Below are 15,549 nucleotides of genomic sequence, written 5' to 3' on the forward strand. Positions count from 1 at the left end.
AGGTCAGTGCTGTATAGGCTATTAAACACATTCCCATTTTGTCAGCAATTGATTTTAATATCACTTCTCTTTGCTTCACTTGTTTTCTCACTCCTGTGGCCTTTATGATCCAAACCACATGACCCACAAGCTTGTGTCTTATTGGTTGGTGAGTTTTATCAATCAAACACAAGAAAAAATAAAATAGACATGAAATAAACCATTAAAATTGAATCGAGAAAAATTGAAAAGCACAGAATTTGGGCAAAATAAAACGGAATTTGAGTTAAAAAAAAAAAATTATTGATTAAATTGATCAAGTTTTATGATTTCAGTTAATTAGACATGCTTTTTGATTAAAATTGAATTTAGCCATAGAAAGTCCAAAAGTCCAGATCAATTCAAATATGACCAGAGACACTTTGCTTTCTGATACCATTGAATATCAGAAAGTCAAATGTCTTTCTAATGCCATTTCATGTTGACTTTAAGCAGTTATTATGTCCAGGATTATGGAAAGAGTCAGAGATTTAGCAGTATGTGCATATGTCACCGAGATTATAACAGAACACACATGACATCTTTATGGTGAAGCACAGCATTAGCATGAATGTTTGATGAGCAGCTGTGGGTTAGTTGTGCTAATCCGTGTCTAGACTAGAGGGCGACCAAGAGCCGTGTTCTGCTTTCACATCCCAAATTCATGCTTCCCTCCGGCTCTGGTTCATCTCCTCTCTCCTCTCTGTCGCTCACACGCCCCTTTTCTGTTGTAACACGGGCAAAAAGAGTCTGGAAAGGCAATTTAGCTGGGAGGCGAGACAAATTAGCGGCTGTTTGCGGGATTACATGACACATCCCCTGTTTCCTGAGTGATACAGAAATCATAATAAAAGCTTTGGAAATAGCACAGCGGCTAAATTAAGCAAGCAGAGCTCTCAGCCATCAGCTCTAAACCAATCACAAATGATCATCATATTCTACAAGGACACAGAGACTGTAAAAGACCGTGCTAACTATAGACTTGGTGAGCTTTGTATATTGTGTTGAAGATCAGTGTTTGATTACATTCATTTTTCTCATGCAAATTGCAGGGGGAAAATGTAGTAATGAGTGCAATCATATTCTATAATGTGGTATAATGAGATGTTTTGTTTTCGGAAGAAAATGTGTCTGTGCAAAACTCAAGTCCATTAGGCTCATTTATTCTAGAGGGTTGCTAGGGTGTTGCTAAGTAGTTTATGGGATGTTCTGCATGATTTGTAGGCGGTTGCTATGGCATAGATTGATGGCATTAGGAACGGTTGTTATGACATCAGTGTTAGTTTAGTATCATTTATATACTATGACAGGTTAATTGTAAGTTTTATTTTTATTTTGTGATGTATTGTTGTTATTTTTATTTATTTATTTACTATTTAGGTTTAGTTTACTTTTAGTTCAGTTTCAATTCAATTCAAACTTAAAAGTATTTCAGTTAGTTGCCAAGACAACATTTATCATTTTTCCTTTAAATTTTAATTACATTTTTAGTAATTTTGTTACATGCTTTTGTCATTTTTATTTATTTATTTTCCCAAATATTGTTATTTAAGGTTTGATTTACTTTTAGTATAGTTTTAATTTCCAATTAGTGCTTCTTAAAATTTTCAGTTACAATAGCTTCGAAGGCAACACTTTTCATCTGATATTTTTATTGTATTTCAACTTCATGCTAATTGGCAAACTGTTTTTAATAGTAGGTAACAATTGTAACTCTGTATGGCATTGGTAAATAATTGCTCAGTGATTTCTGGGTAGTTGCTACTGTATGTAGTTTCTAGGATTACACGATTGCTTAATAATTCTGAATTTATTAATGTATTGCTATGCATTTCATAGGGTTTTGAGGGTAGCTAGATTTCTAGGTTGTTCTCGGTCATTGCTATAGTAGGAGGATTATAGAGTTGCTGTGATTTGAGAAATCACAAACGCTGAAGGGCGATGCACAAGCTCAACTTTAATACTCAGTGCTAAAAGGTTTGTTGCATGTACTAGAGATGTTTGCATTAGAAAACACAGCGAATTAGAGGATGAATGGAATGGACAGAATGAGAGAGACGTTAAAACGAGAGGACATTGATGCAAGGTTTAATAGCTGCAAGTCAGTCTTCGATTCTGTTACACACACACATTCATCCCGCCTTCCTGCTGTGCATCTCATCCTTTCCCATCCTCCTTCTCTCTCTCTCTCTCGTGTCACGTGTGCAGGTCTGTGAATCGCAGCAGCAGCTTTGTGCATCTCTTTCTGTGTGAGCAAGAGAGAGGCTCAGGGCTGCACTCCTCCAAGGGCTTCTCGTACTCTCTCTATTCACACACGCGCATCCCGTGCATCCAGACAGGGGGCTTTCACCGTCCCAGACACACCGTCTGCTGCGACTTCTGTCTGGGAGAGCCGGACGGAGAGGAGGGATTTTACCCAGGATCCTTCCGTGATTTGCAACAGCATGCACCCACCGAGCCAGACTTCATCCCAAGGTTGAGTGGAGCGCTGCAGCAGGCGACGAGGGAGGAATGGATCGCAGAGAGAGCAGGACGTGGAACTGAGGGCTTGCTTTGTGCGTTTGCATCGTCGGAGGATGCTTTGGGCATCGCGGCAGGACGTTTAAGAGTTCAGCGGATGCTAGTGGATGGATTTTGCATGCTGTCGGAGAGGGTTGTGATTCAGGTATGTGTGTGCACTAACTTAAGCTGTTGCATCTTGAATGTTGAATTGCAATTGAACTGATCGTGCATTTTGTGTGTGCATGCATCCGTGTATCACTTTTTATGCCATTCTGTGCCATTAGACTTTGTGGTACGTCCGACGCTTGATGCTTTCAGCTCACTGATCAACATCTGGTAGCGTGTCCTCACAGGCAGAGCGGGATGATGGAAGCGCTCGCTGGATTATTAAGAGCTTTCCAATTCCGCCAGCTCTGATTTGTTGCATTTCTCGCACCAAGAGCATGCATCGCGCTCTCAAATTAGCGTTGGTTTAATGCATGCACGGATGCATGCATGCCGGGACGGCTGCCCTGTTGATGTGAACTGATATCCAGCATGTTCTCAGTCGAGGGGCCTCAAAGTCAGCTGTGCTTATGGTTAAAATGCATGCATTTTCAGATTTAGAAAGCATATGCCGACACGGATCTGTGCATGCCGAGGTTTCGCGGGGTAATGAGTGAATGTGAGATGAGCAACGGCTCGTAATTGTGTTAGTGGGTGGGGCTCTCTCTCTCTCTCTCGCTGTCTCTCTATCTTAAATATGCATCAGAAGGGGCTGAGGTTGTCAGAGCAGTGTCTTTATGTGAGGTACGGGGTCAGAGCCCTGTGTCTGCATCGGATCGATAATCCATGTCTTTTGCATCTCAAGCTCACAGACGACCACACATGAGAATCGGCTCTCCTCGGGGCGACAGAGGGAGAAAGAGAGAGCAGCTAATGAGCTGCCCATCTTTATGAGGGATTGCACAACACGCTGTCAAGCGCAATAATTTGGAGCAGTGACATAATAAATGAATAAACTAATAAAAAAAAGAACTTGCAAATAATTGCACAGTATGCTTTCACAGTAGGCTTTTGGTGAGGAGCCGAGTCAGTTTCACTTTATAGTTCTGTTCATTTGGATAATGAAAGCAGTTTTTTGAAACCTATAACCTGAATCTGCTTAAAGGTGGTTTGAGGTTCAGGCGTTGTTAATAGGTTATAGGTTCATAAGAAAGCATTGCATTCTAGCTTGTGGAATTGGAAAGAAAAATGTTATTGCTCAGAGTTTGGACTTTCGTTGCTCAGGAGAGGTTTAAGAATATTGAGCTAAAGAAATAGTTTATCCAAAAATGAAAATGTGCTCAGCCTCAGGCCATCCAAGATGTAGATGAGTTTGTTATTTCATCAGATTTGGAGAAATGTAGCATTGCATCAGTGTCTCAGCAATGGATGCTCTGCAGTGAATGGGTGCCGTCAGAAGGAGAGTCCAAACAGCTGATAAAAACATCACAATAATCCACACCACTCCAGTCTATCGGTTAACATCTTGAGAAGACAAAAGCTGAAACAAATCCATCGTTAAGAGCTTCCACTCTTCTTTGCACTAGATCTTAGTTCATGCATGCAGGGAATTGCTCTCTTTCAGGAGCATTAGGGCATCAATCAAGTTCTTTCATGCCAGAGTCAGTAAAGCATTTCTTTATGGACCTCGCTTTGTGTGCAGGTCATTATCGTACTTGAATAGAAATAATTGCATTTCAATATGTTGGATTGCTAGTAGTCAGTGCAGCTGAAATAGCCAGATTCAAGATTCAAAAAACTCTATTAATCCCAGAGGGAAATTACTTAACAGATCTGTTCATTTGTAGGTGCTGTCACATATGTTTGGTCATTCCGTGTATATTTTTCATTAGCTATCCAATTAAGTGACTCTAAAACAACATAAATTCGTAATCAGTGCAGATTAAAACATACATATTTTCCATAATGGCCTCTGTGATGATCTTTAGCATTGCATTTACATCATATCCAATGAAATTTGATTAGCGCTGTGAAATAGTACTTGATTACCTGTTGGGTTTGTGATGGAAATATGACAGTTACTCTAATCAGATTTAATTGTCTCGTCTGTAGTTTCAGTAGATTGATTGAATGAGCTCTGTAATGCTGTAATGGCTTAATAAATAGACAGCGATTTCAGCCATTAATCACAAAAGAGCTAATAAATTCGTTGGAAAAGGAAGTTAGAAACCTCTGGTCTCAGCATTTGTTTCCATTGGCCGGACTGACTCTTCTAAATAGACATCAATGCCCAAAGTCTTAATCATTGCTTAAGAAACCACATGCTGGAGTTTTACCAGCCGAATACTTAGTTTAATTAAAAGTATCAGCGAGAAAATTCGTAGTAAATGATGTGGTCTGGTGATTGTGACATCTGATGTCTGTTACTGAGTGGTTTGGTTGTGTTGAATAGGCAGAATTTGTGTCAGAGTGAATCTCATCTTCTTCACAATTTACCTTAAAATCTTAAGAAAACCAACTATATATTTACATTTAAATTTGCATATACATATATATATATATATATATATATATGTATGTATATATATATTAGTGCTGTCAAATGATTAATCACGATTAATCGCATCCATAATAAAAGTTTTTGTTTACATAATATATATGTGTGTACTGTGTATATTTATTACATATATATAAATAGACACACTTGCATGTATATATTTAAGAAAAACATGTTATGTTTATATGTTAAATATATTTGTATATAAATTAAATTATATTTTCTAAATATATACTGTATGTGTGTGTATTTATATATACATAATAAACATACACAGCACACACAAATATATTATATAAACAAAAACTTTTATTTTGGATGCGATTAATCGCGATTAATCGCTTGACAGCACTAATATATATATATACATATACATATACATATATATATAATTAATTTTCCTAACCATTTAGATTTTTGGAATTGTGATATTACTTTCAAGATGATTAAGCACCTCAATAATATTAAAATATTTATTGTCAGGAAAATAATGTTATGATGCAAAAACTCTTAATGCAACTGATTCTTTTGACAGATATTTACTTGAGAAGCTTAGACAATAGGACTTGTTTTTAGAGAATATTTTATATTTTTTACTTTTTTTTTTCTTGAGCTATGCATAATTAAGAAAATGTATTGAGATTTATGCTTAGAACAAGAAGAAGAAGAAAAAAAACAGGATTGTTTTTGCCAGCGGGGGACAAAATAAACTTTATTCAAGATTCAAATTCCATTGAAAATAAGTCATTTTATCTTATTTACGTGACTTTACTCGTGAAACATAATTGTATTGTTTTAAGGATATTTTTAGTGGAAAATAAGACAAACTACTGATGTACTGAAATATGACCGTGTTCTTGACAGGATACAGAGTGAGTTTAGCACCGATCATCAAATTACATCTGATTGGATTAATAACATTTGAGTGTACAAGTTTTGTACACTCAAATTATAATTACATTAGTGGAGTGAAAGCTGCTTTAGAGGGTCTGAGAAAGAGAGACAGACAGAGACAGACAGAGAGAGAGAGAGAGAGGTCTGTAAACATCAAGGTGTGTGACTCACAGCAACACATATGTCAACAACGCCATCCATACACACACACACACACACACACACACACACACGCGCATACGTTACACAGGCTGACATCTGCTCTGTTCTGTATTATAGGGAAATTACTATTAAACTGAGAACAATGTTTGTATTGCAGCTGAATGCAGATACTGAGTCTATTCACTGCAAAAAATGCTTTTCTTACTTAGATTTTTTGTCTTGTTTCCAGCCAAATTATCTAAAAATTCTTACACCAAGAAGGATTTTCTAGACAAGTAAAAATTATTTTCTTGTTTTCAGAAAAAACAAGTCACAATTAGGTGAGTTTTTGCTTGGAACAAGCAAAATAATCTGCCAATAGGGTAAGAAAAATAATCTTGTTTTCTGTTTGAAATAAGAAAATGTGACTCAGCACAATGCCAGTGTATTTTTTTTTCTTCACCCACAGAATATCACATCTCTCTTTCTTATGCCCTTATACATTTTTAGGCCCTATGTGAACCGTATTTAATTAGAAAGAAACAAGGCCCTTTAGTGCAGTAATACAGTGTGACTGTATTACTCACCTTTCACCTCCATTTATGAATAACGAATGAGCTTCTAGACAAAACCATTCATATCTGAATTATTGATATTCAAGCATATTCCACTTTTTTTTTCCATAGGGTCTTGCCCTTTATACTTGAGTATATTGTTCTGGTCAGTTTGGTCATATTGTATTTTCTAGTGCATTTGAACTGTGATCATTAAGTTGTGTGTCTGTATCACGGGACACTACATGTACCAGATTTCCAAAGGTGGTGTAACTCGATTGATGATTATGTTGCCATGCTCATTTTGAAGCTAGAAATGCATTGATTTGTAAAATAATGTAAACACAATTATTCATGTCAGGCAGTTTAAGGGTTTATTGGATCTCCAAAACAACACCAGAATGTTTTCTGCTCTAGTTTCTGTGAAAATAAGAAACTTTCCGCAATTCTCTCAAAATGTGAAACATCTAGCTCAGCTGGATTGGATCTGACAGCCTCATAAGAAACGGACTATGAAATTGGGGCTCTAGTACAAAGAATTATTCAATGATTTATTATACAGTACATGCAGTGTAACATTCAGAGTTATGCATTTTACATGCTGACCTTCGGTGCAAACTAACTTAAAAGATCTTTCTTTTTCTTTTTTTTTCAGAGACATGAGGCCTTTTCTGAAGAACACTCTTGAATATTTCCCTCACTGAGGATGTGCGATGATTTCTGCCCGGCACAACCGCATCTGAGGTCACTTCTTCTCTAGACCCTTTATTATACCTCAGGGTTGACTTTCAAAACTCGTAAGTGTCTGTGTGCTTCCTGTTGAGCACTGCTGGATTTGAGACCAGCTTTGCTTCACTGCGTCCAGAGTGCAAAACTGCTGAAACATCGCCCTCCATGGTTTCTGCCCATTTCAAGAAGCTATCGTCTTACATCGTAAAGATTTGCAAAGGAATGTTTACAAAGAAACTGGCAAATACCACAAAGAAGAAAGAGAGTAGCGAAAACAAAAAAGAACCCAAAACGTCCCCCGAAGTGCATGCACGGAACCCGACGTTCTCAACCACACTGAAAAGCACAGTTAAAAAGATCTCCAAATGCTCATCAGCACGCAATATATCCCTTGAGGAGGATGACGGAAAAAACGACTGTTCTTCTCTCTCGCCAACATTCAGTTACCGTGTAGCAATTGCCAATGGACTTCCAAAAAATGCCCTCTTTCTGAATAATAATGAGTTTCATGAGGTCTTGTCAATTGATAGTGATTACTCCGACTCTCTAAACGAGGCAAAACTTGTCCATAGATTTGATGAACAAAAAGCTTATACAATGCCAGTAAGAAGGAACAGGAAGAGTTTGATTAGTTTAGCGCCCTCCGATGGCAGCTCGGAGGGGGAGCGGGGAGAGCGCAGCAGTCTCCACACCCTTCGATTGGGCGCTCTGAAAAAACTGAGGAAATGGAAGAAGAGCCAAGAATGTGTGTCCTCGGACTCAGAGGCCAGCAACTGGAGAAAGACTCTTGGCATCAGAAGCAAATCTCTGGACCGGGCCGGCCGACACCAGAAAGCCACTACCCTGGAGCCGGGATCCAGCTCGACGGGATGCATCAGCCAGACTCAGGACGTGATGGAGATGATCTTCAAAGAACTTCAGGGAATCAGTCAGATCGAGTCCGAGCTCTCAGAACTGCGAGGGCATGTTAACGCCCTCAAAAGCTCCATTGACGAGATCTCCAGCAGCGTGGAGGTGGTGCAGAGCGAAATCGAGCAGCTCCGTTCGGGTTTTGTGCAGTCCAGACGTGAGACTCGAGACATCCACGACTACATCAAACAGATTAGCCAACAGTCCAACAAAGCTACTCTGAGATTTCTAAATGTGCCTGAGGAGAAGTACGAAAAAACAGAAGACCTTATTTATCAGATCCTGAAAGAGAAAATGGGCTTCGCTGAAGCACGCAAGACATTTAAAATTGAACTGGCCCATCGACTAGGCCAACAAAGAGAATGTTACAATGCTAAACCTCGACCAATTATAGTTATATTTTCAAGCCCCCAAGACAGGGATTTAGTTTTGAAAAAGTGTTATAAGCTAAAAGGGACTGGGATATCCATTTCGACAGATAGTCTAGCACACGATTCGAAAGAAAAGAAAGACAAGCCGATGGCTTCCTCTCAGACGTACGAAAGCATGGACATCAAGGTCTCAGCCAAAGACAAGGCTGAAAGTGACGACTGGGACTCCATGGAAAGCGACAAAGAGCTTGATGAATTAAACAAGAACAAATATGCAATTGTGTCCAAACCACCTCCAAAAAGTAAATCGGACAAGAAAAAATCTCACGATCACCGAAGGATGGCCGATGACGCTGCGTACTCTGTGCACTATGCCGATAGCACAGCCTACGATGACCACGACAAGCAAAGCAAGTCCTACTATTCTGACATAACACCTGGATGGCTGTCTCAGAGCGACTACTCCACTCCCAAACTCAGCCGGTCTGAATCGGACTGCTCTAAACTTTGCCAGTCTTACTCTGAGGACTTCTCTGAGAGTCAGTATTTCAACAGAGTCAATGGCTGCTCCTTGCTCTCCTCTTCAGATCAGGAACTTTGGCAACGGAAGCAAGAAGACATGGCATCCTCTTGGTATGCCAGTCCCCCCAGTCAAACTTTGAGCCAGGAACGACCTTATGCGGAACACAATGAAGTTGAAACCACTGAGACTATTGACAGTGGTGTAAGTAATGGTCTTGTTTGTGTATCGGGAGACAGAAGCCATTACAGTGGCTCTCAGCTGTCGCTGCAAGGTGACCTCTCACCTTGGAAAGACTGGCATCACCTTGAACAAGGTGCTGATTCAGGTTTGGATGCCTCCACTGAACAGAACATAATCTCTGAAATCAGTAGCCCCTTTGACCCTGCAGCTAACCCTGGTTTCCCTGAGAAAATAACTAAATGCCTTGAGGTTGATTTGCAATTTGAAGGTGAGACCTTTTTGACACTAGATAGCACTCCTGAGATGGGCCAAGATCAAGATATAGATATAGAACCTGAATTTTTTGAACCTGAGCCAGAGCCAGAGCCAGAGCCAGAGCCAGAACTAGAACAAATGCCACCGCCAGAACCAGAACCAGAACCTGAACCGGAGCCAGAACCAGAGCCGGAGGCTGCGATTGAACCCATACCAGAACCAGTACCTAAACCTGCGGCGGAACCAAAACCCGAAAAGAAGCCCAAGACCAAGAAGATCCAAGCTAAGCCTGAATCAGCTCCACAAACTTTGCAGCGACAAGATGTGAACCACCTCCAGCAGAGCCAGAGATCTTCCTCCATGTACCGGAGCCAGAGTGAGATCAGAAATGAGAAAGTGGAGGAAGTCCCCAAATCCTGGAGTAGCAGGCTCAGCATTGACCTTAGTGAAAAAACCTTCGGCTTTGGAGGATTTGGATCCACCCTGCAAAGAGCAAAGTCAGCTTTGGATTTCGTGTGGAATAAAGGCTCCCAAAGCACTAGCGCCCCGGTTGAAGAACCGAGCAACACCTCATTCATGGGTAGGTTCAGAACCATGTCCCAGTCCACAGCGAACAGCTCCAGCACAACCATTGACTCGGACGTCTACACAGAGCCTTTCTATTACAAGGCAGAAGAGGCAGAACAACCTGCTGAACAACCTGTGGACAATGAGACACATTACGTTGAGGTGATGGAACAAGTGCTAGCCAATCTGGAAAACAGAACGAACGCAAACGAGGCTGAGGAACAGTACCAAGAAGAGGAATACGACGTCTCGCAAGAGTATGACATCTCACAAGAGGGTAACCTCGTGCTGGAATATGACTGCAGCCTTGATGAGCAATATGATGAGGAATACAGTGAGGAGTATGATGACAATCCCATGACCGAAGACACGGCGGAGTATGAGGTGAGTTTGGTGGATTACGTGGAAGAAACCGAGGAACCGGAAGCAGAGACCGAGGAACAGGAGGAGAGTAAGGAGGAGGTGCAGGAAGATCAAGAAATACCAGAAACGAAGGGAGCAGATGAGATAAAAGAGACAGTAGAACAAGAGGATGAGAACAAAAATGTTACAGAGGTTCCCGTGCAAGAAGCACCACCCAAAAAGAGGATACGTCCCACCTTCAAAGAGGCGGCGCTGAGAGCTTACAGGAAGCAGATGGCTGAGCTGGAACAGCAGATCTTGGCAGGAGGTATGAACCAACCAGTTTATATGTTAACTTATTATTGTTGTCTTGAAGGGTTTTAGTTATGGCTTTGGTTGGTGAACCATTGATTGAGTCATCGGAGATCCACCGTTGTCCATACATGAGGTCTTGGTTCATGACATCCCAGGGTTGTTGTGAAGGGCAAGATGTTGATTACTAGTATTTGATGTTGAGTGGTTAGAATTGGCGATTGATTTTGTGTGTGCGTGTGTGTGGTTGTTGTCAGTGCCTCAGAGTTCAGATGAAAGAGAGTCCAATCAACAGTTCTATTTATATGTATTTAAGCATTTATTTTGAAAGGAACAGTTCACCCATATAATAATGTTCTTTTCATCATTTACTGTCACTGTCAACATAAAAAGAGACAATTTGACAATGCTTTACCATTCAGCACCTTCTCATTCAGCAGAAGCGTACATTTATCAGTGGTTGTCCCAAAAGGCATCATAAAATTAGTCCATTTGACTTATGTTCCACATTTCTTCTAATGTCATATACAGTAGTTTGTGTGAGTGATGTAATGAAATTCAAGTCGTTACTCACTAGAAATCATGCCCACCATCGTAGCTCTCAAATTTAATTTATGCATTTTCAGATCAGGCTTGATGTCAATGAGAGCAAATAGCATTGGTTCTTCTTGTAACATGCACCACATTTGAATGTGGTGTTGTTTTATTTTTGGGTGAATTTGTCCTATGCAGGCATGTTTTATTAGCATTTATTTCAGCAGAGCAAGTCTCAAATGTCAGTTCAAATACAAAGTCAGTTTACCCTATAAAAGCTAATATGAACGTGCTATTAGTTTGTAAACAGATGTCAATATATGATTAATGGAATGGCTAAAAGGAGTTGCTGTTGTTAACAGCGGTAACGTGGCTATGCTGGCAGTTTACCCCACAAAAGCAGAGTTTCCTTTACAGCCAGTCAGGAATCAGGGGAATTTCCACCCAGTCTTACTCACACCGAAAGCGCTCTTGACCTAGATGTGAGAATCACAGTCACAGCACACGGCAAACCCAGCGCCGCACTCCACAATGCTGAGTACTGTTGGGATACTGTATTTAGGCTGCTCATTCATGCTGCACACTAACAGCCAGATGCTCTGTGTACTTTAGTGGATTCTGATTCCCTAAAACACAAGCCACAAATCACAGACCAAATCAGTTCATTTCAGGCATTACAATGAGGATTGGCACCGGCACACAGTTCAACAATTGGATTCCAGAAATTATTGCACTTTCACTGATATGTTTTACATCAAATAAGTGCACGTAGAGTCTGTGTTATTTTACATTTACATTTAGTTATTTAGCAGATGCTTTTATCCGAAGCGACTTATAAATGAGGACAATAGAAGCAATCAAAACCAACAAAAGAGCAATAATATGTAAGTGCTGTGACAAGTCTCGGTTAGTCTAAAGCAGTAGACGTAGAAAGGTTTTTTTTTCTTATTTTTCTTATAATAAATGAAAAGAAAACAAGTAGACGGAATATAGAAAAAGAATTGAGAACGCTAGTGTCCTTTTTTAAATAAAAAGAATGCAAGTAGTAGAATAGAAATGGAATAGAGTGCGAGTGTTAGGGGTCACGTTTTTCTTCTTCTCTTAAATAAATAAAATAAAACAAGTGGATAAAAAAGAAATAGAATAGAGAGTGCTAGTGTTTTAGCGCTAGATTCACCGAATGCACAATGACTTAATAATTTTTGTGCATTTGTCACCTGACTAAACTGCACTGTAAGTGAATTTGCCACAGGTTTTATCGTGCATGGTATTACTACACTACAGACCTTTGAGATCTGAAAGGATGCTTTCTACACACTGACAGGTGTACAGTCAACAGAAGCTTTAGTCTGTGAAAACAAAGCATCTATATAATGGGAGAAGGAACAGACTGTTTTGCTGGCACTGAGTTGGTGTGCTTGAAAGGTTGAGCATTTAATTTTAATTTCAGCTAGAAAAAGGCATTCACCCTATAAGAGAGTGCTCATCTCTTAGGGCTTTCCCTTTATGACACAAGACACTTGTAGAAATATGTCTTCTACTTATAATTACCAACTAATTGTTGTGTGTGTGTGTCTGTGTGTGTGTTTTTTATACACACACACACACACACACACTATATATATATATATATATATATATATATATATATATATATATATATATATAATTTTATATTTATATATGCACATATATTTATATTTATACATTTCTATATGCACACTAATTATAAAAATAGTTTAATATTTTGCAGTGAAGATATACAAATTTATATACTATATACTATAATTGGTCCCACTTTATATTAGGTGGCCTTAACTACTATGTACTTACATTTAAATTAATAATTTGGTACAAAGCACGTATTGTGTACATACATGTTTTTACATTGTACTTATATTTTTAAAAATACCTATATGTAATTACATCTGTAATTCATTTCTGTAATTACATTTATAATTACACTGTTGACCCATCCCTTACACCTTGACCCACCCTTAAACCTACCCACACCACCAAACCTGTCCCTAACCTTACCCGTATCCCTCCTCAGTAGCAGCAATAGTGTTTTGCAATACAATATGTACACAATAAGTACATTGTACTTATTTTTGGATGTAAGTACATAGCAGTTAAGCCACCTAATATAAAGCGTGACCCTTTAATTATACTGTCAAATATATTAAAGCAGAGCTGTGCACAGACCTTTTGAGGGGCATGTGCTAAAACTGAAAAAGGGCACCCCATTTATTAATATACAATTAATTTATTCTCTGCTTTGCACACATAAAGTTCAATAAAACTACGTTTAAAGAAAAAAAAATGATCACCTTTTTTTTTTTTTGGTTTTATAAGCTAATTTGTATTATTTGGTTAACATGTTTATGTATGTCATTGAGAAAAGGGGAAGGTAAAGCAATGAATCAATGTATTTTTGTCAAACTATTTTGAAATATTGTCCAACACAATTCCAGTCAAAATAGGAGATTATAAGAAACTATAGCATCCGACATGTATTCACACTTGATCCTGTGGAAGACCAGGGATGTTGGTCTCTTGAAGGTCTCTTATTTACTACATTTTCCCTAAAAAGAGAATCACTCAGTCGCTTTGTGTCAAACTCAAATGCAGTCACAGGGTTTTTGACCAGCGAATGTGTGCAAATGTGCATTTTGTCCGCCATTAAAACAGCGGCATCACATTATTTTTTCATCAACTGGTAACAAAGTATGTTGTAGCTATATGTGCGCTTAGTTTTTCCTGTTGTAAAATGCATTTGACCAAAATCTAATTTTATAAAAGATGAAATGCTACTGTATGCAAGGCTATTTAAGTGTAGGCTATTGGCTATGACTAGATGGCAAGTGCTAACCCTCCCACATGTCTCAGACCTCAAATACATAAAACATGAGCCTTTATAGACATAGTGTCTCTATGTATTTATTCAAACAACAAGATCTGTATTTACCCTTGCAAGATTTCGCTCGGCTGCTGTGGAATAGTTCATTCAGTCAAGATAGAGGGGGAGGAGTTATGAGGTTTGACTGACAGGGTAATCCAACAGTGTTGATTTATTGATAAAGAAAAAAACAAACAAACAAAAAAAGCCCTTCGGAGTGCAAGGGCAAAAAGGGCATGTGGTTCTCTTGAGCCCTATCTGTGCACGTGCCTGTATTCAAGTATATTTATTGTATAAAATATAAATGATTTATAATTCTTCTCAGGACATTTTTAATATTTAGCATTTTTATTTTAATGTATTTTCCATTAACAACGCTGGAAACGGGAGTGCTAATGATTAGCGTTCTCCAGGTTTACACTCCTTGATGAAAACACAGAAATATTCTTCAGTTCAGTGGTGCTGGTATTTAGCTCCTTGTTTTCACACAGCCAATTTAATTTCTGAGCTCTCATTTTCTCCTTGACTAATTAGAGAATGCAGATCAGAAATCATTTGCATAAAACGAGGAACCGTCGTGCAGGGGCTCTGAGTTTTGTGGCTGTTTTGGTTCAGTTTTAAAAGCAGGGCTGCACATTTTAGGAGTCTTTTACAGTGAGGTCTCTTAGGATTAGTTCTTCCTGCCAAACCCATCTTCATTTAGTTCTAGGCTGAACTGCATTCACATGCTAATTCCTCCTCCCAAGGGCGCTTGCTAACCAGGTCAGTGTTGTTGGGACTCTTATATCAGTCTTGTTCTGAGAGTAGCGGTGCGAGCCGGCACTCCTCGCTTCACGTGTTTATTATATCCATTTTATATTTCCGCTCTGATCCATCGAGGTCAGCTGACTGAAAGTAGTGTATCCGTTCTCTGAATATTTTATTTAGATCCCAGCGCTCACAGAGGACAAATTTTAAAAATGTGTGCAGCACTGATAGTAAACACTTTTTGCCGTTTGCAGATGTTTGTTTAGAAGGTTTCCTATCCTCTTAATGTTTGGAAATTCATATTTGAATGTCTATATTAACTGTTCAAACCAATAAAAATGCATCAGTTCTGCCCCAGATTTCCATTGCTCTACATTTGCATTGCATTTCAATAATCGAGGATTATGACTGTATTAGGAAAATTCTTCATGGAGATGGACACGAAAGTCAAATAAAATCTCATTTGACCCTGTTTACTTTATAGATACATATTCTGGTAAATGATGCATCAGTGCATGTTGTTCTAATGT

General features: G+C 39.0%; 1 protein-coding gene across 1 annotated transcript in view; it reads left to right on the forward strand.

The window, feature by feature from the left end:
- Positions 1–894: 894 nt before the first annotated feature.
- The window catches only part of LOC131524658 (protein unc-13 homolog C-like), a 169,715-nt gene continuing 155,060 nt past the window's right edge, over positions 895–15,549 (forward strand). The window contains 3 exon segments of the mRNA XM_058751895.1: positions 895–1,003; positions 2,227–2,683; positions 7,307–10,855. Of these exon segments, the coding sequence (XP_058607878.1) occupies positions 7,546–10,855 (3,310 nt within the window). The 5' untranslated portion in view covers positions 895–1,003; positions 2,227–2,683; positions 7,307–7,545.

This window comes from Onychostoma macrolepis, chromosome 18 (genome assembly GCF_012432095.1).
Source record: "Onychostoma macrolepis isolate SWU-2019 chromosome 18, ASM1243209v1, whole genome shotgun sequence".
Taxonomy (NCBI): domain Eukaryota; kingdom Metazoa; phylum Chordata; class Actinopteri; order Cypriniformes; family Cyprinidae; genus Onychostoma; species Onychostoma macrolepis.